At 38.1% G+C, this 26,431-nt stretch overlaps 2 protein-coding genes across 15 annotated transcripts in view; one reads left to right on the top strand and one right to left on the bottom strand.

Annotated features, from left to right (window-relative positions):
- Nucleotides 1-561: 561 nt before the first annotated feature.
- LOC144582057 (uncharacterized) lies at nucleotides 562-26,235 on the bottom strand. 9 transcript variants are annotated; one of them, XR_013533862.1, is made up of 6 exons: nucleotides 25,392-26,235; nucleotides 23,304-23,446; nucleotides 22,272-22,526; nucleotides 21,596-21,713; nucleotides 19,270-19,359; nucleotides 591-725 (listed from the first exon to the last, which is right to left on the bottom strand). XR_013533862.1 is itself a non-coding variant. In XM_078368464.1 (2 exons), exon 1 carries the CDS (start codon nucleotides 26,019-26,021, stop codon nucleotides 25,494-25,496), a length of 528 nt encoding a protein of 175 aa, XP_078224590.1. In that variant the 5' UTR covers nucleotides 26,022-26,235; the 3' UTR covers nucleotides 22,393-22,526; nucleotide 25,493. The 9 variants fall into 9 exon arrangements, 1 of the variants encoding a protein (XP_078224590.1); XR_013533863.1 differs by lacking the exon at nucleotides 591-725 and adding an exon at nucleotides 13,353-13,489 and having other exon boundaries at nucleotides 25,392-25,549; XR_013533861.1 differs by lacking the exon at nucleotides 21,596-21,713 and having other exon boundaries at nucleotides 562-725.
- The window catches only part of DUSP22 (dual specificity phosphatase 22), a 58,849-nt gene continuing 58,021 nt past the window's right edge, over nucleotides 25,604-26,431 (top strand). For 5 of the 6 annotated variants that reach the window (XM_002746286.6, XM_035295155.3, XM_008994081.5 and 2 more), the window contains exon 1: nucleotides 25,604-26,099. In XM_002746286.6, coding sequence (XP_002746332.1) covers nucleotides 26,079-26,099 — 21 coding nt within the window. In that variant the 5' untranslated portion in view covers nucleotides 25,604-26,078. The remainder of the gene's footprint in view (nucleotides 26,100-26,431) is intronic. The other variant, XM_035295156.3, reaches the window with a different exon arrangement.

Here is a 26,431-nt window from a genome sequence, read left to right as displayed (position 1 = left end):
TGCACTACCCCAAACGCCATTTCCCTGGAATGTCCTGGCCTGGCTCACTGTCCAAGTCCTGTTCAGTCAGGTAGATATGCCAATCTGCCCTCTCAAGTGTCAGATTGCTGGTTCAACAGGGCACCCAGACCAGTGCACTTTGTGCGGAGCGCTGTGGAGTGCTGTTGCGCTACATCACCAGCTGCCAGCTGCACCGGCCAAAACCTCTGCCTGGCATCCCACGTCTCTTTTATACCTGGGAATTTCCCCATTCTGTGGGCAACAGAGGTCCATCTGGAAATGCGGCCCTGAGTCACCCTCCATGCGTTCACCGAGAGCTGCAATCCTGGGTTGTTCTCACCACACCATCTTGAGTCCCTCCCCTCAGTATTAGTGTATTTCATGTGTGGTCCATGACAATTCTTCCAGTGTGGCCTAGGGAAGCCTAAAGATTGGACACCCCTGCATAAATCAACATATTAACAAAGCACATTACAGTTAATTTGAGGATTCTTCATTGAGACAGTTCTTCAAGGGACAATTACTATAAGAAGGCATAGGTGACAAATCACAGACACCAACAAGAGTTACACATGGATTTATTGACCATCTAGGCTGTGTGACAGACACTTTCATTTTAAGTCTTACTACATTGCAGGAAGAATATTACAACTAGAGACTGATTGCTCTTTAATGGTCAAAAATAAACTCCAAACTCACATCTTGGTTTTGTTTTAACCAGGTAGCTGAAAAGCAAAAATGAAAGTTTAGACAAATATTATTGAGTTGAAAGATATGTAACATAAAATACACCATTTTAACAATTTGTAAGTATACAGTTCAGCAGCATTAATGACATTCATATTTTTGTGCAACCATCACCACTTGCCATTGCCAGACTTTTTTCATCTTTCTGAACTGAAACTCTAACAAACAATAACTCCTTCTTCCCTCCATATCAGAGCCCCTAACAAGGACCATTCTGCTTTCCGTCTCCATGAATTTGCCTGATCCAGGTACCCCACATAAGTGGAATTGTATATTTGTCTTTTTGTGACTAGTTTATTTCACTTAGCATAATGTCTTCAAAGTTCATCCATATGTAGCATGTATCAGAATTGTATTCTTCTTTAAGGCCGAATGATATTCCATTGTATGCGTATACCACATTTTGTTTATCCGTTCATGTACTGATAGACATGGGATATTTCCATCTTTTGGCTATTGAGAATATAGATACAAGTAGCTGAGTCCCTGCTTTCAATTCTTGGGTTATATATGTAACAATGGAATTGCTGGGTAATGTGGCAGTTTTACACTTAATCTTTGAAGGAACCACCAAACCGTTTCCCCCAATGATTGCACCATTTTAAATACCTGCCATCAATGTACAAGTGTTTCAATTTCTCTACATTTGTAAACATTTATTTTGTAATACTAGTGAACATTTATTTTGTATTTTTAAAATTATATTCATCCTAGTAGCTATAAAGTGGTATCTTGTTGTGGTTTTGATTGGCATTTTTATAATGATTAATAATATTGAGATTAATGTGCTATTTGCAAATCTTCTTGGAGAAATGCCTATTCAGGTCCTTTATCCTTCTTTTATTAGGTTATACGTCTTGCATTTTTGTTGTTGAGTGCTAGGAGTTATTTATATATTCTGGATATTAATCCCATTCCAGATATATGATTTGCAAATATTTTCTCCCATTCTGTAGTTGTCTTTTACTTTATTGATAATGTCCTTTGATATACAAAAATTTTGATGAAGTCTAATTTATCTACTTTTTCTTCTGTTTCTTGTGCTTTTGGTGTCCTGAGAATCTACTACTGAACTTGAGATTATAACGGCTTATTCCTATGTTGTCTTCTAAGAGTTTTTTTAAGACTTTATTATTTTAGAGAAATTTTAGGTTCACAGCAAAATTAGGTGGATGATACAAAAATTTTCCATGTGCCTTTCGTCCTATATATGCACAGCATCTCCCATTATATTAAAATCACTCATGAGAGTGGTACATACAATTGATGAACCTACCTTGTCACACCATAATCACCTAAGGTTCATAGTTTACCTTGGAATTCATGCTTTGTGTTATATATTCTACAGATTTGAGCAAATGTATCCATCATTGCAGTATTATACAGAATCTTTTCACTGCCCTAAAAAAATATGCTGTGTCTTCAAACCAAACAAAAAAAATTAAGGTAAGCATTTACAGCTGTAGATTTACCTTTGAGCACTGCTTTTGTTATGTTCATAAGTTTGGGCATGTAATATTTAAGTTTTTAATCCTCTCAGAGTATTTGCTAATTTTCATTGTAATTACTTATTTGATACATTGGTTGTTTAAAAGAATGTAATTTAATGTCCACATATTTGTGACTTTTCCATTTTTCCTTCTGTTCCTGGTCTCTAGCTTCATTTCATTGTGGTTGAAGGAGATACTTTGTTACTTTCTTTTTTTTTTTAATTGCATTTTAGGTTACTTTCTTTTAAAATTTGTTGAAACTTGTTTTGACTCAACATATTATCTATCCTAGAAAATGTTCCATCAGCATTTGAGAAGAATGTGTATTCTGTTTATGTTGGGTAAAATGTTCTGTACATGTCGATTAGATCTAATTGTTTATTATGTTGTTCAAGTTTTCTATTTCTTTACTTATCTTTTAGTAAGTTGTTCTATTAAAAAAAAGTGGGTATTCAAATTTCCAACTATTATTGTAGAACTCTGTCTCTCCTCAATTATATTAGTTTACTTCATATATTTTGAGGCCCTGTTGTTTTATGCATATATGTTTATAATTGTTATGTCTTTCTAAATAAATTTATGCCTACACTTTTACCAACAGACGTCTTGCTATCAAACATTTTCATCTCTGCTAATGTTCTTGGTTCTTGAATTTTCATTATTATGAGTGGTGTTGAGCATCTTTTCACATGATTAAAAGTCATTTTTTCCTTTTCCTATAAACTTTCTGCTCATAGCCTTACCTCATTTTTTAATTTTAAAATTATTGTTACACATCACAATTATTTTATTGTTTTAATAACATAATTATGTTATCTTAATTTACTAGAAAAGTTACTCAATTCCAATGTACTTTGTAAATATTAATCTCCCCATGTGCCATTTGTTCCTTGACTTGTTCATAATAGCTTTGCCATGCAGAAATACTTGATTTTCATGTATTTGAATTTATAAAAATTTTCTGAGTTTTGTATAACAACCGAGGATTCTTCATTCAAAGGTTTTGAAACATTTTTTATTAAATGATTTTAGCATGTTTCTTTTTTTTCTTTTTTTACCTATTATTAATTTCTTCTGAATGTATAAAGGAGGGATCTATATTTACTCACCTTTCTGGATGGCTTTCTAGTTATCCCAAACTATATGGTAACAAGTATATTCAATTAGCTTTGATATGATCTGCTACTCAGGACGCTGAGGTGGGGGTAGCTTTGATATGATCTAATTGTGAAAACAATGTGTTGTTTCTGCTAAAGTCGACTTCCACTCACCAGAGCATTTTCTAATGTAAGACAATGAAGCTGTGTTCCATATTTTGTTCCCAAATCTGTCCTTAGTAGAAAAGACATCTAAGGATTCCTAGGTCAGCAAGGTAGATAATTTGTCAAAAGGTCAATATTCCTATTTATTCCATTCTAACCTTTTGTTCCAGGTTAGGAAATGGGCTTGCTATAAACTGGACTCTATCTGCACTTCATTTCAATGATTGTGTCTTTATTTTTACAGCTTTGAGTGGGCCCTGCCTTGAAAACCTGTTAGGTACCATTAGGTTTCCTTTTTTTTTTTTTTTTTAAATGAATGAGGAATGCATCCCATCATAATCTACTGTGAGACCACCCAAATATCAACCATTTGTTTACTGAGTTGTCTCTCTGAATGTTTTCTATTCCTACAGGATGCACTACCCATCTAGAAGAAAATATTTCTAAATCACATATCTGGTAAAGAACCTGTATCTGGTATATAAAGAACTCTCAAAGTTAAGGAAACAAACATCCCCATTGAAAATGGTAAATGTTTACAGACATTTGAACAAAGATGATCATATGAGTGGCAATAAGCACAGAAAAGATATTCAACATTATATGTCATTAGGGAATAAGACACCACTTGACAACTACTTAGGCTATCTCAAATTATAGATGCTGACCAAACGAAGTATTGGCAAGGATGTAGAATAGCTGGGAGTCTCATTAATTACTAGGAGGAATATAAGTTAAACATAGTCAAATACAAACTTGCTATGTGATCCAGGCATTCAACTTCTAGTTATTTACTCAAGAGAAACAAAAGCATAAGATATGTGCAAAAATATTTATGGCAACTTTATGTGTAATCACCATAAATTTGAAACTACTTAAATGTCCATTAACAGCTGCATGGATAAATAAATTGTAGTGTATTCATACATCCAAAGGAGTATTCATACTGCTCAACAATAACAATGAATTAAGTATTAATACGTGCAGCAACATAAATAAATCTCAAAATAACTGTGCTAACTAAAATCAGGCAGACAGAAAGAGTGAACAAAGTATATTATTCCATTTATATAAACTCCAGAAAATAGAAATTACTCAAGAGTTGGTACTGAGTCAGCTGGGTGCAGTGGCTCATGCCTGTAATCCCAGCACTTTGGGAGGACCAGATGGGTGGATCACTTGAGCTCAGGAGTTCCAGACCAGCCTGAGTAACATGGTGAAATCCTGTCTCTACTAAAAATACCAAAAAGAATTAGCTGGGCATTGTGGCCCATACCTGTAATCCCATCTACTTGGATGGCTGAGGCAGGAGAATTACTTGACCCCAGGAGGCAGAGGCTGCAGTGCCTGGAGACTGCACCACCATACTCCAGCCTGGACAACAGAGTGAGATCCTATCTCAAACCAAAAAAATGAGTTGGTACTGAGTCTATATGCAACGGGGGAACCACTGGAAGGTGTTGCCCATGGTGCTATGTTTTAGGGCTCTCTGGAATTAAATGTAAAACTGCATTCATAAAACTGTTATTTCTGGGGGAAAATCTTTATTATTATTATATTTTAAGTTCTTATACATTTTTTTAAGTTATACTCTAAGGGGTACATGTGCAGATTGTCCAGGATTGTTACATAGGTACACACATGCCATGATGGTTTTCTGCATCCATCCCCCCATCATCTACATTGGGTATTTCTCTTGTTATCCCTCCCCAATCTCCCACCCCCTGCTATCCCTCCCCTAAACACCCCATTCCCCAACAGACCCCAGTATGTGATGTTCCCCTCCCTGCGTCCATGTGCTCTCATTGTTCAACATCCACTTATGAATGAGAACATGCGCTGTTGGATTTTCTGTTCCTGTGTCAGTTTGCTGAGAATGATGGTTTCCAGCTTTATCCATGTGCCTGCAAACGATATGAACTCACCCTTTTTTATGGTGGCATAGTACTCCATGGTGTATGTGTGCCATATTTTCTTTATCCAGTCTATCATTGATGGGCATTTGGGTTGGTTTCAACTCTTTGCTATTGTAAACAGTGCTACAGTGAACATACATGTGCATGTGTCTTTATAACAGAACAATTTATAATCCTTTGGGTATATAACCAGTAATGAGATTGCTGGGTCAAATGATATTTCTATTTCTAGATCCTTGAGGAATTACCACACTGTCTTCCACAATAGTTTCACTAATTTACACTCCCAGCAACAGTGTAGAAATGTTTCTATTTCTCCACATCCTCTCCAGCATCTGTTGTCTCCAGATTTTTTAATGATCACCATTCTAACTGGCATGAGATGGTATCTCAATGTAGTTTTGATTTGAATTTCTCTAATAACAAGTAATGATGAGCTTTTCTTCATATGTTTGTTGGTGCATAAATGTCTTCTTTTGAAAAGTGTTTGTTCATATCTTTTGCCCACTTTTTGATGGGGTTGTTTTTTTATTGTAAATTTGTGTAAGTTATTTGTAGTTCTTTGTAGAATCTGCCCTTTGTCAGATGGGTAGATTGCAAAAATTTTGTCCCATTCTGTTGGTTACTGGTTTCTTTTGCTGTGCAGAAGTCCTTAAGTTTAATTAGATCCCATTTGTCTATTTTGGCTTTTGTTGCCATTGCTTTTGGTGTTTTAGTCATGAAGTCCTTGCCTAAGCCTATGTCCTGAATGGTATTGCTATTCCTCTTTGGGAAAACTAGAATGAACTCTGTGTACTGGTAGTACTGTATCAGACTTGGAGACATCAGTATGAACTCAGGTTAGCTTAATGCAGATGAACAGATGTAGAATAATTATAGCTATGTGTGTGTACATGAGTTAGTATTCAATTTACATCCTAGGTCTGCCTGTTGAGAGGACCTTGTGGCAATGAGCCCCCAGTAGCAATGGGTATACCCAGTGCCAAGGTCTTAATTTCTTTCTAATCATTCTTCAATAAAAGGAACCAGGGCTTCTTGGAGAAATGACTGACTATGGGACTGACAGGGAAAATACAAGGTAGACCCAGAGTATCTTATAGTGGCAGCAAGAAAAGAAGTACTAAGAATCAAAGCAATTCGGGTATGACCAAGGGACACAGGAGCCAATTTGGAAGAGCTCCCAACTGCCAAAGCTGAAACCATTTCAACAAGAAAAGAGAGAACATAGTATTGAATTATAACTAAAGTGTAAAATAAACATCGTGAGTCCATACTAATATAAATAAACTGCATAAACAAATAAATACGTAAGACAAATCTTTCGTATAAAAGGATTACAGATAATTATGTAATACCTTGCCCTCCAGAGGATGTGCTTAGTCCTCCCTCCCCATGTTTGCCCGCTTTTGCATGTAGAGCTTTGCTGGATGACTGCTTCTAAAGACTAGAGTATGCCGCATTTTGTTTCCTCATGTAGTCATCAGTGCACCTTTGGGTTCTTTCTATTTTTGACTAATTTTAATAATACTGCTATGAATATGGTTATAAAAATATCTATTTGTGTCCCAGCTTTCAGTTCTTTTGTGTATCAATGCAGAAGTAGAATTTCTGGATCCATGTGTAATTTTTTGAGAAATGGCCATGCTGTTTCCTACAGCGGCTGCATCATTTTATATTCCCACCAACAATGCGCAAGAATCCCCATTTCTCTGCCTCCTTGCCAACACTTGTTTTTGTTTTCTATTGCTTTTATATTTTTTACAATAGCCATCCTAATGAGTGGGAAGTAGTGTTTCATTGTGATTTTCATATGAAATTCTCTAATAATTAGTGATGTTGAACATCTTTTTATGTGCTTATCAGTCATCTGCATATCTTCTTTGGATAAGTATCTGTTCAAGTCTTTGGCTCATTTTGAAATTGTGTTGTGTGATTTTTGTTATTTTCTTTCTATAGTCTGGGTATTAAACCCCATTAGATATGTGATTTGCAAATATTTTCTCTCTTTAAATGGGTGGCCCTTTTAATTGTAATTATAGTGTTTTTAGGTAAAAAGAAAAGTTTTTAATTTTGATAGAGTACAATTTGTCTATTTTTGTTTTGTTTTGTTGCCTGTGATTTTTGGTGTCATATCTAAGAAATATTTACCAAATCAAATGTCATGAAAACCTTCCCCTATGTTTTCTTAATTTTATAGTTTCAGTTTTTATATTTAGGACTTTGATTCATTTGGAGTTAATTTTGCATATGATGTTAGGTAAGAGTGTAACTTCTTTTTTTTTTTTTTTTTTTTAACATGGATGTTCAGGTTCTCAACACCATTTGTTGAAAAGATTTATTTTCCCCTTGAATGCCTTTGGCATCCATGACAAAAATCATATGTCCATATGTGTCAGGGTTTGTTTCTGGGCTTTCTATTGTACTCCAAGGGCCTATGTGTCAGTTTTTGTTTTTTGTTTTTTTGAGACGGAGTTCCACTCTTGTTACCCAGGCTGGAGTTGCAATGGTGCGATCTTGGCTCACTGCAACCTCTGCCTCCTGGGTTCAGGCAATTCTCCTGCCTCAGCCTCTGAGTAGTTGTGATTACAGGCACACGCCACCATGCCCAGCTAATTTTTTAAATTTTTAGTAGAGATGGAGTTTCACCATGTTGACCAGGATGGTCTTGATCTCTTGACCTCGTGATCCACCTGCCTCAGCCTCCCAAAGTGCTGGGATTACAGGCGTGAGCCACCGCGCCCAGCCAATGTGTCCGTTTTTATGTCACTACTTATTACCTTAGCTTTGTAGTAAGTTTTGAAATCGGAAAGTGTGAGTGCTCCAACTTGATATTTCACTTTATGAGATTTTTGTTGGCTACTCAGGGTTCCTTAAGTTTTGTATGAATTTTAGGAGTTTTCTATTTCTCAACATAAAACAATGTTAGGATTTTGATAGAGATGTCATTCAATCTGTGGATCATCACTTGGGGATAGTATTGATACCTTAACAATATTAAGTCACAATCCACAAATATGGGATGTCTTTCCATTTATTTAGCCCTAATTTCTTTTCAACGAAGTTTTTTAGTTTTTGGTGTACACATCTTTCACCTCCTTGGTAAGTTAATTCCTAAGGATTTTATTTTTTTAATGCTATTATAAATGGAATTGTTTTTCAATATTCATTTTGAATTGCTCATTGTAAGTGTATAGAAAAGCAAATAATTTTCATGGTTGATTTTGCATTCTGCAACTTTGCTGAATTTTTATATTAGTTGTGTGTGTATGTGTGTGTGTGTGTATGTGTGTATAATCTTTAAGGTTTTATATAAGATCATGTTATCTACAAATAGGAAGAATTTTACCTATTCCTTTACAAATTAAATGCTTTTTATTTCTTTTTCTTGCCTGAGTTCTGTGGCTGTGGGATGGACTAAGTGTTGTGTCCTCCCCAGATGTATTTGTTGAGGCCTAGTCTGAATTGGGATGGTAATTAGAGATGTTGTTTAGCATGAAAAAGGGTTAAACTTTGTCAAATGTTTTTTCTGCATCCATGGAAATTATTATGTGGGATTATTTCCTTTATTCTGTTAATGTCATGTATTTCATGATTGATTGTCATATGTCAAAGCATGTTTGCTTTGCAGGACTAAATTTCATTTGCTCACCGTGTATGATCCTCGTAATATGGTGCTGAATTTGATTTGGTAGTATTTTATTGATGAGTCTTACATCGCTATATATAATGACTATTCATCTATAATTTTCTTCTCACATTCTTGCCTGGTTTTGGTATCAGAGCAATGCTGTCCTCCGAATAAGCTAGGAAGTATTTCTTGCTCCTAAATTTTTTTAGAGTCAGAAAAGGATTGGTGTTTTTTCTCCTCTTAATATTTGGTAGAATCTGTCAGTAAAGCTATCTGGTCCTGGGCTTTTCTTTAATTGGAATTTTTAAATTTATGTATTTATTTTGAAGTTTTTTATTATTGATTCAATCTACTCACAAGTTATAGGTCTATTAAAATGTTTTATTTCTTTATGACTCAGTCTTGGTAGATTTTGCATCTCTAGAATTTTGGCCATTTTGTCTAGGTTGTCTAATTTACTGGTGTACAAGTGTTAATGGTACTCTTTTGTAATCCTTCCTATTTCTGAAAAATTGGTAGTAATGCCTCCACTTTCATTTCTGATTTTAGTAATCTGAGTGTCTCTTTTTTCTCAGTCAATCTTGCTAAAGTTTGTCAATTTTGTGATCTTTTTGAAGAACCAACTTTTGGCTTCACTGAGTTTCTCTATTGTTTTTCTATTCTCTATTTCATTTATCTCTGCTCTAATCTTTATGTTTTCCTTCCTTCTGCTAGCTTTGGGGTTTGTTTGTTCTTCTTTTTCAAGTTCCTTAAAGTGTAAATTTAGGTTGTTGATTTGAGATCTTTCTTCTTTTATAATGTAAGCAATTACAGCTTTAAATTTCTCTATTAGCAGTGTTTTCACTGCATCCTATAAACTTGGATACATTGTTTACATTTTCACTTGTCTATAAGTAATTTCTAATTTCCCTTGTGATATCTTCTTTAACCTGTTGATTGTTTAAGAGCATGTTGTTTAATTATCATATACTTGTGAATTTTTTAGTATTGTATTATTGATTTCTAACTTTAACCAGTTTTATTCAGAGAAGATACTTTTATAATATCAATATTTTTAAATGTATAGACACTAATTTCATAGCTTAACATCTGTTCTATCCCTGAGAATGTTCCATCTGCATTTGAGAAGAATGTATATTCTGTTTTTATGCGGTAAGACATTTTACATGTGTCTGTTGGATCCAGTTGGTTTATTATGTTCTTCAGGTCATCCTTTCCCTGCTTATTTTCTCTCTGATTGTTCTACTGTTTATGGAAATCTCCAACTATCATTGTAGAACTGTCCATTTCTTTCTTTACTTCTGTTTTTGCTTCATATATCTTATGGGTCTGTTATTAGGTGAGTAAATGTTTATGACTGTTATATCACCTTGCTGTATAGAAACTTTTATTACTATCTAATATTTTTCCTTGTCTCTTTTCAACTTTTTTTAAGTTAAGTCTATTTTGTGTAGTATTTCTAACCCTTCCCCAGCTCTTTTTTGGTTACTATTTGCCTGAAATATCTTTAATCATTCTTTTACTTTCAACCTTTTTCTGTCTTTGGATCTAAAGTGAATCTCTTGTAGACAGCACATAGTTGAATTATTTTTAAAAATTCATTCATCAATCTCTGTCTTTTTGTTTTAGAATTTAATTCATGTATATTTAAAATATTTACTAGTAAGGAGAAACTTCTGCCATTTGCTATTTGCTTTCTATTTTGCCTTTTGATTTCATCCTTTGCATTATTGTCTTACTTTGTGTTTGATTTTTTATAGTGAAACTTTTTTTTTTTTTGAGACAGTCTTGCTCTGTCACCAGGCTGGAATGCAGTGGCATAATCTTGGCTTACTGCAATCTCTGACTCCTTAGCTCAAGTGATTCTCTGGCCTCAGCCTCCCAAGTAGCTGAGATTACAAGCATGTGCCATCACACCCAGTGAATTTTTCTATTTTTTGATAGAGACAGGTTTCACCATGTTGGACAGGATGGTCTTCATCTCCTGACCTTGTGATCTGCCTGCCTCAGCCTCCCAAAGTGCTGAGATTACAGGCATGAACCATTGTGCTTGGTCTAGTGAAACATTTTAATTGCTTTCTCATTTCTTTTGGTGTATATGTTATAGCTATTTTCTTTGTGGTTTCCATGGAAATTACATTTAACATCTCAAATTTAAAACAGTCTAATTTGAACTTACACTAGCTTATAGCTCTGTTTTCACCTTTTAGTTGTTGATGTCATAAATTGTACATGATCAAAAATAATGACTAAAAATTGTTTCTCTATGTATTGTCTTTTAAATCATAGAAAATAAAAGGGGAGTTAAACACAAAATAACAATTATATTAACTTTTATAATTGCCCATGTAAATCCTCTATTGGAGATCTTTATTTCTTCATATGGCTTTGAATTTCTGTCTAGCATCCTTTCAGGGCAGGTCTAGTAATAATGAACTTCCTCAGCTTTTGTTCATCTAGAATGAGTTAATTTCACCATCATTTTTGAAACATTTTTGCCAAATATAGAATTCTTAGTCAACAGTTTCTTCTTACAGCACTTTGAATATACCAATTCACTGCCTTCTGGTCTCCTTCACTGTTGATGAGAAATATGCTGATAATTCTTATTAAGGGTCCCTTGTACGTTATGAGTCATTTCTTTCTTGTTATTTTCAAGTTTCTTTGTTTTAAGTTCTCAACAGTTTAATTATAAAATGTCTTGATGTGAGTTTCTTTGAATTCCTCCTACTTGGATTCACTGAGTTCATCTTGGATTTGTAGATTCATACCTTGCTTCTAATTTGATACATTTATAACCATATATATTCAAATCTCTTTCTCTCTTCTTGAACTGACACAATGCATATGTTTGCCTGCTTGACAGTGTCCCACTGGTCCCTTAGACTCTGCTAACTTTTCTTTAGTCTTTTTCTGTTCCTCTGACTCATAATTTCCATTGTGCTATCTTCAAGTCTGCTGATTCTTTCTTCTGTCTGCTCAAATCTTCTTTTGAAACTAAAGAGTTTCAAACATTCACTACAGTGAATGTTATATTTGTTATTGTACTTTTCAATTCCAGAATTTGTTTTGTCTTTATCGATACTTCCTTTTGTTCATACATAATTTTCATGAATTTGTCCATGTCTTTCTTTAGCTCTTAAAGCATCTTTAAAACAGCTGTTTTAAAGTCTTTGTATAGTAAAGGCCTCTTGTCTTTGACCTCTGGTCTTCCTCAGGTATGGTTCCTGTTCTTTTATTTTCTTACTCTGAACAAGCAATTCTTTCCTGTTTCTTTGTATGCTTTATGATTTTTTTTGTTGTTGTTGTTATTGAAAACCGGACATTTGGATCTTACAATGTAGTAGCTCTGGAAATCAAATTCTCTGTTTACAAGAGTTTGCTGTTTGAAAAATATATACATATGTATTTTTTCTTTAAAAAAGATATATTTATATTCTTCAATAGTTTAAATATATATATTCTATGCTGGAGATCAGCCTCAGATGTAAACGTAAGGTTATCTCAGGTCTTTTCTGAGTATCTTTCCCTAGATATGCATACTGACTTTCTAAATTTCCTCATATAAGCAATTTCTTTTGAATGTCCTAATCCTTAAATCTCAGCCAAGCCTCCTTCTGGAAGCTAGATAACTTCAAATAGACTCCAGAGTTCCAAAACTCATTACATTAGTCAGGTTCTAGCAGTACCATTGTTATCTAGGCAGAGAGAACAATTCTTGGAGCTTCCTACTTGGCCATCTTCCTTGACATTACTCTACAGGTATTTAATTATATATATATATATTATATATATATGGTATATGTAGGTATTGCACATATATGTAATATATATGATGCTATACATATACATACATATATATATGCAATATGTCCACTCAGATGAAAGATGAATCCTTAAAAGCAGAAAACAATGAAAGAAGAGTGAGTCAGAGTGATGCAATGTGTGAAGGATTCAAGCCACCATTGTTTGAAGACTGCGAAGAGGGGCCATGAGCCAAGGAATCCTGTGACCTCTGGCCTCAATTTACAGCAAACAAGAAAATATGGATCTACGTTCTACAGCTGCAAGGAATGGATTTCTTCCAACAAATCATATGAGAAGGAAACATTCTCTCCCACAATCTCCAGAAAGGAATGAGTGTTCTGAAACCTTGAGTTTAGTCCAGCAAAACCCATGTCTGACTTTTTTTTTTTTTGAGACAGAGTCTCACTCTGTCACCTTGACTGGAGTGCAATGGCGCAATCTCACCTCACTGCAACCTCTTCCTCTGGGTTCAAGTGATTCTTCTGCCTCAGCCTCCAGAGTAGCTGGGATTACAGGTGTGTGCCACCATGCATGGCTAATTTTTGTGTTTTCAGTAGAGATGGGGTATCATGACTTTTGGCCATGCTGGTCTCAAACTCCTGATCTCAGGTGATATGCCTGCCTTGGTCTCCCAAAGTCCTGGAATTACAGGTGTGAGTCACTGCATCCAGCCCCTGTCTGACTTCTGACAGATGTTACAGTTACAGAAATATAAGCTAATAAATTTGTGTTGTTTTAAGCCACTAAAATTGTGGTAATTTGTTACAGCAGCAATAAAAAACTAATATATGCATCTCGTATTATTCCAGTAAATTCAATTTCTTTCCTCTAGGACCAAAAGAATCTTTGGTTATTTAAGAAGTTAAGATTAAACCCATATATTCTCTGAGTTAGAAAGGAAATGTGTTTTCCTAAAAGCTGTGATGTGTACCTAGATGTGCTCAGTGTTATCTTTCCCTTGTTAGTCCATGCTCTAAGAAGACAAAGACATCTCTACACTGCCATTGATTGTTCTTCAGAATTAGATTTGAAGTTTTGTTTTGTGTTTATTATTGTTGTTGCTTCTTCCTAACTGGATAAACTCAGCCAAGCAAAGACAAATAGTTAGCAGATGTTCTTCTTTTAGCAGAATTAGAATTATAGCAGTTAAGAAAAATAAGTATATGAAATAAAAATGAAAAGTTCTAATTTGTGAGTCTACTAATCAGCTTAATCTATGGATACTTTAATGATACTATTAAAATTAAAACAACTTTTTGATTTATTTTACAAATAATGATTAGGATTTTGGGTAGGGTCATTCTGTGATTATCTCTAATGGATTACAACATAGTAAATGAGCATGCATAAAAAGTATGGAGGGACTTCACATAGTAGAGTAGTAGTTAAGTGCTTCTCCTCTGAAATCACATACCTGGGTGAAAATACCACTCCTTCCACTTACTTAGCACATAATTTTGAGGGCTTACCCCCTCTTAATTTCAGTTTTTGATCCATTAAAATGAAGATAAATATAGTACCTGATCAACATAACTATAAGTTTCAAATAAGTTAATATGCATAGATTACTTAGATGAGTTCTGGCCCATAGAAAATGCTTAATAAGTTCTATTATTATCATAATAATAATTATTATTCAATAAACAAGAAGAACATTTAAAGTGAATATTTCAAGTATTTTCAATGGGCTGATTCACTATTCTGAATTGTCAAGATTATTTTATTTTACCTTTAGATATCAAGTAATGTTGCAAAAACAGTTGATTTCTTATTGGTTAGGATGCTTTTAGCTGCAACATAAAACTCAACTGTGACTTAAAACATAGGATATTTATTATTTACCTAACAATTATAATTTCTTTGTTTTTCCATATAAATTTTAGAACAAGCTTACTGATTTCTACAAAGAATCCTTCAGGGATTATCACTGGGATAGCACTGAATCCATAGATCAACTTGGGGGAAAAGTGGCACTTCAGAAATACTGAATATTGAGTCTTTCAATCCATGAACATGGCATAAATGGCATACATCCATTTATTTAGATCTTGGATTTCTCATCTCAGTGTTTTGTTATTTTCAAACATACAGACTTTATACATACTTTATTAGGTTTATATCTAAGTATTTTCTGTTTATTGGCATAATTGTAAATAATTGTTTTTTATTTCAATTATTACCTTTTTGTTGCTATTACATAATAAAACTACTGATTTTTTTAATATTGATCTTGCATCCTGTGGCCTTACTAAATTCATTGACTAGTTTTAGCCATTTTTGTGTATTATCTGAGATCTTCTATGTAGATAATCATGTCATATGCAAATAGAGATAGTTTTATCTCTTTCTCTTTCTTTCAATGCATATTATTTCCCCACACCACTTTAGAGTTTTGGCTAGGAACTCCAATATGAGGTTGAATAGGGTTAGTGAAAGTGGGCATCCTTGTCTTGTTCCTGATCATAAGGGGAAAATACTTAGTTTTTCACCATTAAGTGTGATGTTAGCAGATTTTTGGTAGATGTTTATTTTGAGGCAGTTCCCTCATATTCCTAGTGTACTCAGAGTTTTTATCAAAATGGATTTTGGATTTTGTCAAATTGTTTTTTCTGAATCTCAAATGATTATTTTCTTTAGTCTATTGATATGGTAAATTACATTGTTTAATTTTCTAATATTTGAACCAGCATTGCATTCATGAAATAAATTCCCATGATTTGGTCATGATTTATTATACTTTTATATATCATTTATTTGACTTGCTAATCTTTTGTTGAGGATTTTTGCACCTATATTCATGATGGGAATTGGCCTCTTTTTTATTGTTTTCATCTGGTTTTGGCACCAAGGCAATGCTAAAGTCACAGACTTAATTGATAAGCGTTCTCTCTCAATTATCTGAAAGCTTTGAAAAGGAATAAAATTTTGATACATGCGTGAACCTTGAAACCCTTATGCTAAATTAAAGAAAGTTATTATGCGAAGTTTGTGTAAGATTGGTACTATTTTTTTCTTAAATGTTTGATAAATCTGCCAGTGAAGCTATCTGAGCTTGGAGATTTTTATGAACTCTTAAAAATTTTTTATTTTAAAAATTGTAAAACATATATATAATATAATATAAAATTTATCATTTTAACTATTTTATTTTTAGTTTTATTTTTTTGAGATGGAGTCTCACTTTCTCACCCAGGCTGGGTGTGCGGGGAAGTGATCTCAGCTCCACCTCCTGGGTTCAAGCGATTCTCCTGTCTCAGCTTCTCAAGTAGCTGGGATTACAGGCGCCTACCACCATGCCTGGCTAATTTTTATATTTTTAGTAGAGACAGGGTTTCACCATGTTGGCCAGACTGGTCTCAAAGTCCTGACCTCAAATGATCCACCCACCTCTGCCTCCCAAAGTGCTGGGATTACAGGTGTGAGCCACTCCACCTGGCCCATTTTAACTATTTTTAAGTGTCCAATTCTTTGGCATCAAGTACATTCACTATATGTGCAACCATAAGCACCATCCATTTCTACAACTTTTTATCACCCCAAATAATAATTCCTCACCTTTACCTCCCCAAGCCTTTGGTAACCTCTATTTTACTTCTGTCTCTATGAGTTTGACAACTCTTAGAACCTCTCGGATAATTACTGTGGAATTATACAATAATTATCCTTTTGTTCTAGCTTACTTTACTTAGCATAATGTTTTCAAGATTCATTCAAGTATTAGAACTTCGTTACTTTATAAGCTGATTAATATGCCATTGTATGTATAAGCCATGTATTGTCTATTCATGCATCTGTTGATAGACATTTGGGTTGCTTCCATCTTTTTTTTCCCATGAGGATCTGGTGGAAATCTGTGGGGAGATCCTGGAAGTGGCTCTCATGAGGATCTGGTGGAAGTCTGTGAGGAGATCCTGGAAGTGGCTCTTTCTCATACTAGCTCATTCTTGGCCTCTGGAAATCTGTCTCTAAGGTTTATCATCTTACTAGGTGTATCTTCTTATCTACTTGTATGGTAGTTGGGGTTCTGTTTCTCCCATTTGCCACTGGTGGACAAATGCACAGATCCTTTCTATCCTTGGAAAGAATTGTCTTTCCTTGGATTTGGAACTATTTGGTTACCCTGTGACCTCAGGTCTTTGATGGGATCAGGAAAAGTTATATTTCTATGATATATCTAGTTTTTACTTGTTAGAGTAGGGGCAATACTCCTGCCTTTCTGTATATTTTCAACTCCTCATCTTTCTCTATAAGTGGAAATCTCAATAAAGTCACAATAAAACAGAGTTTTAAATGTGAACATTAGAATCTTCTTTAATTGGCCTTGCAAAGCACATAGTTTTCTCTGTTATAATAAATAATATAGTGCCTTATCTTTATTATTCTCTAAATATATATTAGGGACATTATTTGACCAACAGTGTAACTGCATGGATGTTACTGCAAGGAATTTTCAGGAGGATGGAGAGTCATCTCTCGATGGGCCTTTCAAGCTCTACAATTTGATTTTCTTCAATGCATGTCAAATTTGATTTGCTGATTTAGCTCATTATCAACCATCTATCTCTTGAGGCTGTGTTTTCCTTAAGAAGAAAAGGTTTCCTTTCACAGGCAAAAAGTTTCCCAAACCTGTATTCGTAGAATTCTGCCACTTTTAATAATTTGTAGCCTTTCTGAATTCAAAGGCTTTTCTCAGAAATGGTACTCGTGAGAATATAAAGGGAGAAGGGAACGGGGTGGGACAGTGAAAGGTGGAAAGTCACCAAATCAGTTGTGGCTTAGAAGCAGGAGCACAGTCACATGACTCTAATCACCACGTGGTATCAGGCACCTGCATCACTCCCTACATGTGGCCCCTTTGGAAGTGATATTTCATAAACCAAGGGCTCCAGAATTGACATAGACAGGCCAATCTTAAATTCTCTGCCCCAGATAACCAAAGTTGTTCAGCTGGAAACATATATATGTAGGTATGTTTGAAAGAACTTCACAGAAGCATAGAAAGGGAAGGATGCCTGTTTTCACAGAAAGGAAGAGCCAGCTGAGGCAGCTCCAAGCATGCCTTCCTCTAAGTTCCTAAAGCAAGTTTTACAAACTCAGAGTATACCTCATGACATGGAAATCATTTATAAGTGGGTCCCTCTTTCCCATGGACTTACAAAGCAACATCGAGTTAAGAGTAGGGCAGGTTTTTATTTCTGTATCTCCAGTTACTAGCACAATGCCTAGAACACAGGAGGTTCTCAATAAATGTTGGTTGAATGAATTAAAAAGGCCCGTTAATGCTTGGAGATAGAGAATGTGTGCAGGGCTTGTGAAACCCGGTTATCTGGAGAGTCACCTGGGCTAGTGCCAGTATGGAGGAGAAGACTTATGAGAGGGAATTAAAAATAATTATCAACACACTGATGCATTCAACATCTCCATTTTATGAAAATCTAGCAACTTTTAGGAGGCTGCCCACATCCTTTTAAATGAATACTGTTTCAAGCATTGTGACTGCCTTAATTAAATGTTACAAGAAGTTATTAGACTCTCATAGTTACTGTTAGATGTTTTCCAGGGAAAAAATTCAAATAGAACCTGATACCTTTTTGACTTGTTTTAGAAAAAGATCAAAATATGTTTTTCTCCATAAAGAAATATTGATGTTGACTTTTCCTCAGCCAACATTTCCCTTCTGGAAAACATCAATTGCCCGGTCCAAGCCTTGAGTAGAAATTCGTTCCTGCCATGTGTTCCAAGCAACTGAGCGTGCCTGGCCCTGCCCAGCAATGGGAGACAGCTGCTCTCCTTCAACATCTCACATGGGAATTCTTTGTACATAAAGAGGATGGTGCTTAAATGCTCACTGTCTTTTTCTTATTAAAGCTAAAGTATATTTCACCAAAATATACCACAGTTGTAGGGTAACAAGCTTTCCCAGATTTCTCACCATTAAAGGGGTTCCTGGGACACAGAACTTTTAGTTTCAAAATCAGGAAAATCCTGGGCAAACCAGGACAAGGTATTCACCCTATAGCATAGAGACTTTTATACCAAATCAAAGAACTAAATTATGCCCCCTTGTACTGTGGTGATTAAACATTTTAGAAATAAGAAATTCTACCAAGTTAAATAGAAAGTAACTGATACAACTAAAACCATATACCTCTTTAAGAGAACAGAACAAGAAGGACCAGGGGTGATTAATGTTAAGTCTGTGAAACAGTTGCACTTAATCCACGACCAGAAGAGAACATGTTCTGTTTTCAAGGAGTTTTTCTGCCGAGCACTTGATTAGACATCTTACTTCCACTGCCCTGTGATAGATACTCATATATAATGCTACCAATTAGAATCAACACATACACTAATCTGAAGTTCTAGAGTTGCTATTACCAAACTAATAATAATAATAATAATAATAATAATAATAATACCTTTACACCAAAAAGAAGCTTCACAGCATGGCTTGAGTAAAATGCCAACAACGCTGAGAGCTTCCTGCTTCTTTGGCTTGGTGGTTATCACTGCAACAAAAATAGTGAAAATTTAAAAGCAAAAGTTTATATTAAATTGTACACATTTTTAAAAGCACTACATTAAGAAAATATGTCCACGTATCTCTCTGTCCTCTAAATCAGTTATCTCTCTGCCCACCCACTGCACCTGCCCACCTGTTAAGCTGCCCTATAACCCTCAACAAGCAGGAGGGGAACTGCCATTTAAAAGTGACATTTTCTGTCTGTAGAGATAAGGATCTCATCTCACCTTTAAGACAGACTGTGCCTTTGCTTGGGAAATATTACCATCATGGACACTTTAATTACATTAGAGGTAACATAAGTACTGCTCTGTATTTTGGGGAGGGAGGACAGATAAACTGTTGTCACTTAAGCCAAATATAAATGTTTTTAGATTGAGATATCGTTCCAGTCTGTTCAGTCATGTAAACTGTGCACTGATGAAACAGGGTGAGCTTAGCTCCAGACTTTTCTGCCCCACTGTTTTTTGCAAGGGGCATATGACAGATGAGAATGAAATCTATCCCAACCCTGTGTGATGATGCTGCAATTGCTTGAGCCTCTTCCCAGCAGTTGGCCTCATGGTAGTTGTCACTTGCATGGGCATGGTGGCTCACACCTGTAATCCTAGTACTTTGGGAGGGTGAGGTGGGTGGGTTGCCTGAACTCAGGAGTTCCAGACCAGCCTGAGCAACATGGCAAAATCCCATCTGTACGAAAAATATTAAAAATTAGCAGGGAGTGTTGGCATGTGCCTGTAATCCCAGCTACTGGGGATAGAGAGGCACGAGAATCACTTGAACCCAAGAGACAGAGGTTGCAGTGAGCCAAGATCACACCACTTCACTCCAGCCTGGGGGACAGAGTAAGACTCTATCTTAAAAAAAAAAAAGCATAGGTGAAACTTCATTTGAAGGTCAATGGTGCTCTCATAAGTAAACATGGTATCCTGGTACCAGGTTGTTGCTTCAGAATAGAATGTCCCATCTGGGCAAGGACAGCTCTTCTCCTGCAGACCAAATGGTGTTTGTTTAAAAAAAAAATGCAAGCTCTCTCTGTTGTGAAGAATAAAGAAAAGATCCTGGGTCCATCATCTAGCCTGAGGAACCCTTGATATGTGATGATTTTCTCAGAATTCACAGGGTTTTCTTGATGAATAACTAATCAAAAGAATGAAAAATATTAACACATGTAAACCCCAATGGAGAGTTCATAATGACAGTGTGATATCATGTCATATGAAATGGACTTCCCCTCTCATGGTAAGTGACATTTCTCATGGGACATTCCATTCTCTCAGGAAACCCCCTGCTCCCTGCAGCCCCCTACCCAGACATTTTTTTAGTGTCTTCACATCCAGTTCAATTTCAGTTTTGCATGAAAGAGTGAATAACAAAAAACAAAGAAAACCAGTGCAAAGCTCTGTACTAGAGAAGAGGTCACCAGTGACACTCGGCAGGCAGGCAGGAACATAGTTAAGGAGGGCCGCCTTAGCCCAGTCACTTCCCTGAGAGGCGGCTTCCCTTGCCTCCCTTTTGTCTTCACTTCTGGGCTGCCCCCTGGCCCCTGCAGGCATTTGAAGAAGCAGAAATGTGCATCAGAGTGGGTGGCTGACAGAGCAGGTGCAGTAAATGCAGATGGTTGGGATCCTCTGCACAGGGACACTTTGTGGCCATTTCCTGCTGTCCACAGGATGGCAGCCCACATGGTCATTCTGAATAGGATTTTAAGAGAGTTGGAGACCTCAGAAAGAGTACCACATACAAGGAAAATAGTAAGAGCTTCTGGTCATGTCTCCTTATGCCCAGGTGAGTTAGCCTGAGAAAGCAATGGCCAAGCTCTGGCTTACAGGAGTCCTGTAGACACTGATGAAAATGATGATGATTCCCCTGGGATTAAAAAGGCATTTGTGGTTCAGATTTTGTCAATTGTTTTGGGCTGGAATCATCAACCATAAAATGTTGTGTTTGTTTTGTTTCGTTTTTAAACTATGAAAAGTTTGAAGGGCCTAGTTTGTTGTCCCAGGTAGACCTTCCTTTGTAGAGACAGGCAAGTACATGGGCCATTCTACACACAGAAAATAACCAGAAGCAATTTCCATGATGGCAGTGCATAAGTCAGGCATGGTCTCTTAACCAAAGATCAAAGAACACCACGATGCCAAGAGGCAGAACCACAGAGAGGACTGTGCTCTGCCAAGTACGGCTGTGCCTATAGACCAAGGGATGGAGTACAGCAATACATGGAAGCATTATGTGCAAAGGCTCTCTCCCCTCCTCTTCTCTTCTCTCTCTCTCTCTCCCCCACGCCCCGTCTTCTCTCTCTCTTTCTCTCCTCTCTCTGTTGAGTATGTCCTCTATCTGTTTCAAAACCAAAAGACAACAGGACTTTGGTTACTCCTAGAGAGCCATCTCACATGGAAACTACATTGCTCAAGAAAAAAAAAGATGGGGGGATGCTGCATTGATGGTATCTCGGCATATAAAAGGATGGATTATTTGTGATCCTCATGCCTGGACAAATTCAGATTCAACAACCTCCCACATGTGTTTCTTTCCTAAATTGACAAACATCTACATGGTTCCCCACAGACTAGGAACCAGCTTAGATTGATTAACAACTGGCCCCTGCCCTCAGGCAGCTATCATCTGGGGGAAAACAATAGTTGTCCTGAGAATACACAGGCATATATGTTAGGATAATAACAATGCGACCTCCAGATTTTAGGAACTAGGGCTCTGTCTTATTTCCCCTTTGCTTGATACTGTTTTATAATCCGCCTGACAACTTCATTCCTGCAAACATCTGCCAACCCTCCCAGGAACTCTGTCCACAGACTTCTGTTGACTTCCAGCTAAATGCCTGACAGCATTTTCCCTCTACCTGCTCCCAGATTCTCTGCCACCCTGCTCACTTACCTGGATATCCGTTTCTCTTGCTGTTCTTCCCTGACCGCACACTCTCCAGATATCTGTGCTGAGATCTGAGCTTCCCAAATCTCTTAAGCGAAAGGAGGAAACCATGTTCATAATCATTAGACTGCTTGGAAGGCTGGAAATTGTTAGCTTTGAAGGGTTGAGGTTGTACACCGCAGGGTTCATCCTCGTGGTCAGGGTGCTCTGCAGGACTCTGGAACTCAGGAGTTCAATTGGGCAGCCTCTCTCTGGACAATGCTGGAGAAACAGAAAATGTTTTGTACTTTTGCTTCCTAAGTTCTAGGCTCCACCTTTTTTCTTCTTTCCACAATTCATTAGTTTCTAGCTTTCTTTTACTTTCAGTCATGCTTTGGCTAGATTGGCTCCTCATTTTAACTTCTTGTTCTTAATTTGTTCAGAATAAACAAGTGTGGCTTAAGAATTCTGTAGAGAACTAACATGATCTGCGTACATTTAGCTGCTTATTGAGGAGGGGGTTGGAGACATTTCTGATTGTTAAGACTGAGAGGGTGCTACTGGAATGTAATGAGCAGAAGTCAGGGATGCTTCTGAACATTCTGCAATGCACAGGACAGCCCTCTAAAAGAAAGATTTATCTAGCCTCAAATGTCAGTTTTGCCGAGGTTGAGAAACCCTGGATTGGAATGTGTTCAAGGGGCCAATGAAGATTACATAATTACTTTTCCCTTGGGCAGAGGTTAATCTCAATTCTCTGTAGGTGTTAGTGAAATTACCACTAACACCTGTAATGATTTGGCTGACTCTAATGTTTGAGCTTCTGTTTGTGGGCTTTTACACACCGCCACCTTAAAGTTATTCCTCACTAAATACACTACTAACCAGATACATTTAACCATGTGTAAGTATGGATTCGGCTAGCCTATAGAATTTGTAGACCATTCCTTATTGTGCACACATGAAAGCTTCACTTATTGCGTTGTTGCCCAAATTTGTGATGCTGGCAGTACTGAGAGGGGAAAATAGCAAGAAGAAAAATGGAAGTAAAAATCTTACACAGTGTGAAAATCCACTGGGCTTGTGATGCCTTATCATTTTTATGTATGAGATAAAACACAAATGAATAGAGATGCTACTTTGGATGTGAAATATGTCAGCTTTGTTGAAGAGTTTCCTTTTCTCCTTTCCATAGTCAAGAGCTAGGGAGTAAAAGTTACATAACTATAAGACATGAACAATTGGTAATTATTATTATAATAAAGAGAGGTAGGGGTAGGTTCCAGGGTTAGGGTGGAGGACAGTATAGGGAGTTTTGTGGCAAACCTCTCAACCCCACAAAACCAGTAAGTTTTTTTTTAAAAATCTGACTCTTCTGGCTTCTGGTGTTAATAGTCTCCTCTTTTCCCATTTAACCAAAAAGAAACATTTTGAGATTTTGATTGGAGCTCTGGGCATGTGGACCTTTTGGGACCATACTAAATGCTGATTTTGACTGTAAGGAGGAAGCCATGGCAGGTTCTGAGCTTAGGGGGAACTGTCAAGCAGATGGTCCAAGCTGGAGAAATATATCTGTAAGAAGAGTATGAATAAGAGAAGAAATATTCCAAGCAGATGACAGAAGAAAAAAATCAGCATAAATTTGTCATTAAGTACCAGTTTATCAACTGGTTGTGTTCTTAAATGTTCATCTGACTCTTGGATGAACAGCCCAAGGAGGGTAGAGGGATGCAGAAGTAATTCATTGATTGCTGGAGAGAAGCTTCAAAAATTCACAGTTTAATGCTCTTGTTTTAAAAAGGGGAAAAAAAAAGGTAGCTTTAAAAAATTGATCAACTTGCTCAAGACCTTAAAAATTAGAAATAGAGGCTGATAACTGGGATTCTCGAGGCAGTCCACTAACCATTCTGTGCTGTCTCTAAGGAGGAAGGCAGGAAAAGCAGTTACACAATGGCAGTATGGAGCAGAGTTGAGGGCAGGCTGTCCAAGTGACTGAGCCTTAGGTGGGAGAAGAGGAAGAAGTAAAGGTGGTAAAGAAGGAACACTCCCAAAACAGGAGGCAGAAATGGCACTCTGGGTCTGGGTCCCATTCGACCTACAGAAGACACACAAACACATATTGAGTGAGGTTTCTACATGTGGGGTTTTGATATCATTTGTTGCCTGGAAGATACGGTGTACAAGGGGAGAAATGGCAACAGATGGAGTCTGCAAGCTCTTTCCAAACGTTCACATTCCTCAGAAACTCACCCATTTTCTCAGCCACAAAAATTATTATTTGTCAAATATTTATAAAATCAGTATTTTGTGCTAGATTCTGTCCCAGGCCACATGGCTGTAGTATTAAATAAAACAATTTTTTTTCTTTAATCTGAAAGTGGCTGGCTAGTGAGACAAATGAAAGCAAATACATATGACATTTTCCGATCAATAATACAGAGTAATATGATAGTGACTGGAGGGCCAACTTGGAATTTGGTGGTTAGGAAAAGCCTCTTAGGAGAGAGGGCATTTGGGTTGAGACCTCAGAGATGAGGCATCAATGCAGAGAGCTGGGGGTCAAGGTATCTGGATAGAGAACACAGCCCAGCAAGCCTGACAGGTTCAAGGAACACACGAGAACAGCATGTCTACAACTCACTTAGCAAGAAGATAAAATGAGGTCAGCAGGGGTGAGCCAGGGCACATCAGATTGATGCATGTACTCATTCAGCAAATATGTATTAAGCACCTACTATGTTCAGGATATTGTTAAGAATACAGAAATTAAACAGAAAACCACTTGCTCAAGGATTCTGTCCTCGGAGAGAAACTTAAGAATTTGGTAAGGTTAACAGAATACCCAAAACAATTCTGCTACATGTTAGAAAGTGATCCACTCCAGACAGAACCACAATGCAGACACCAAGGGGACATACACCGCCTAAGGCCATGAGGTCTGAGGTCTGCGATGCAGCCATCTGCTCCCCCAGGGTAGGGAGGTCAGGCCTCCCCGGGGTGAGTCACGTAGCCCACCACTCCCCACCGGGCGAGCCTTCTCGGTCTTGGTGGATGGGGTAGGGCCGCAGGAAATCCCCCGGCCTAAATCTGTCGCACTCAGAAAACCCAAGCAGGGGAGCCCCCAGAGACCAGGGCTCTGATTAGCACCTGATTCACGGAGGCAGCCAAGGCAGGGCAGCGACTGCTGGTAACTGGCCCCAGGAGTCGCCTCGGGGGAAAAGGCCAAAGGGGACCTGGGGACCCCCGACCTTAGAGCCGGCTCGGACACACCGCAGCCGGCAGGTCAGGGCAGCGCCTGCGCGTCCGCCAGGCCCCGCCCCCCCGGCCCCGGGTGTCCCGGCGGGGCGGTTGGGCAGCGCATGCGCTCTGTGCTCCAGGGCTGGCCGCCGGGAAGCCGGAGCCGAGCACCTCACCAGCCCGGCAGTAGGAACCGGGGTCCGCGGGGGCGGAGTGGGGCGCGGCCGCCGGGAACCTGACTACAAGTCCCAGGGTGCGGACAGGCGGACAGAGGAGGAACGCTGGGCCTGCCCGGTGCGCACGGGGGCGGGGACCGGCCAGGCGGGACCATTTCCCGGCACAGACTCCGGTGCCCTTGCCCTGCTCCCGCCGGGAAGTTCCGAGCCGACGCACTGAAAGCCCTGCCTTCCACACCGGGTCCCTGGAGCGCCCCGGGCCGGTCTCTGCCGCTGACTTGTTGACACTGCCAGCACTCAGTCGCTCCTTCCCGCGCGCCTCCTCCCTCCCCGCCCGCCCCGCCGCTCCTCCTCCCTGTAGCATGTCATAGTGAGCCTGCGACCACGCGGCCAGGGGCGCTAGCGTTCGCCTTCAGCCACCATGGGGAATGGGATGAACAAGGTAACGTCTCTCCCTTATTCGCGCTGGGTTTGTCTCCGCTCTTTATCCTCCTCTCCGGCAGGTGCCGGCCGCCGGTCCCAGCTGCCCCGCCTTCTCGCCGGCGTCCGCTCCCCGGCCACTCGAGCCCGGGTGTCCCTTCCCGCGGTGGGGACGGGCGCGGAGGGAGGGGCGGCGCGCCGGGGCGGTGTCTGCCTTGTCGGGGTTCCGAGGTGTTCCCGCCCCCACACCCGGCTTCCGGGTAGGCAGCCCCCCGCCACCAGCCTCGCCCTCTGGTGCGTTTTTGTGGCTGAAACAAGCCGTGCCCTTTAAAAGTGTTGACACTTGTTCTGCCA

This window comes from Callithrix jacchus, chromosome 4 (genome assembly GCF_049354715.1).
Source record: "Callithrix jacchus isolate 240 chromosome 4, calJac240_pri, whole genome shotgun sequence".
NCBI lineage: Eukaryota > Metazoa > Chordata > Mammalia > Primates > Cebidae > Callithrix > Callithrix jacchus.
Note: the sequence above shows the minus strand (reverse complement) of the source record. Positions and strands in the feature narration are given on the sequence as shown.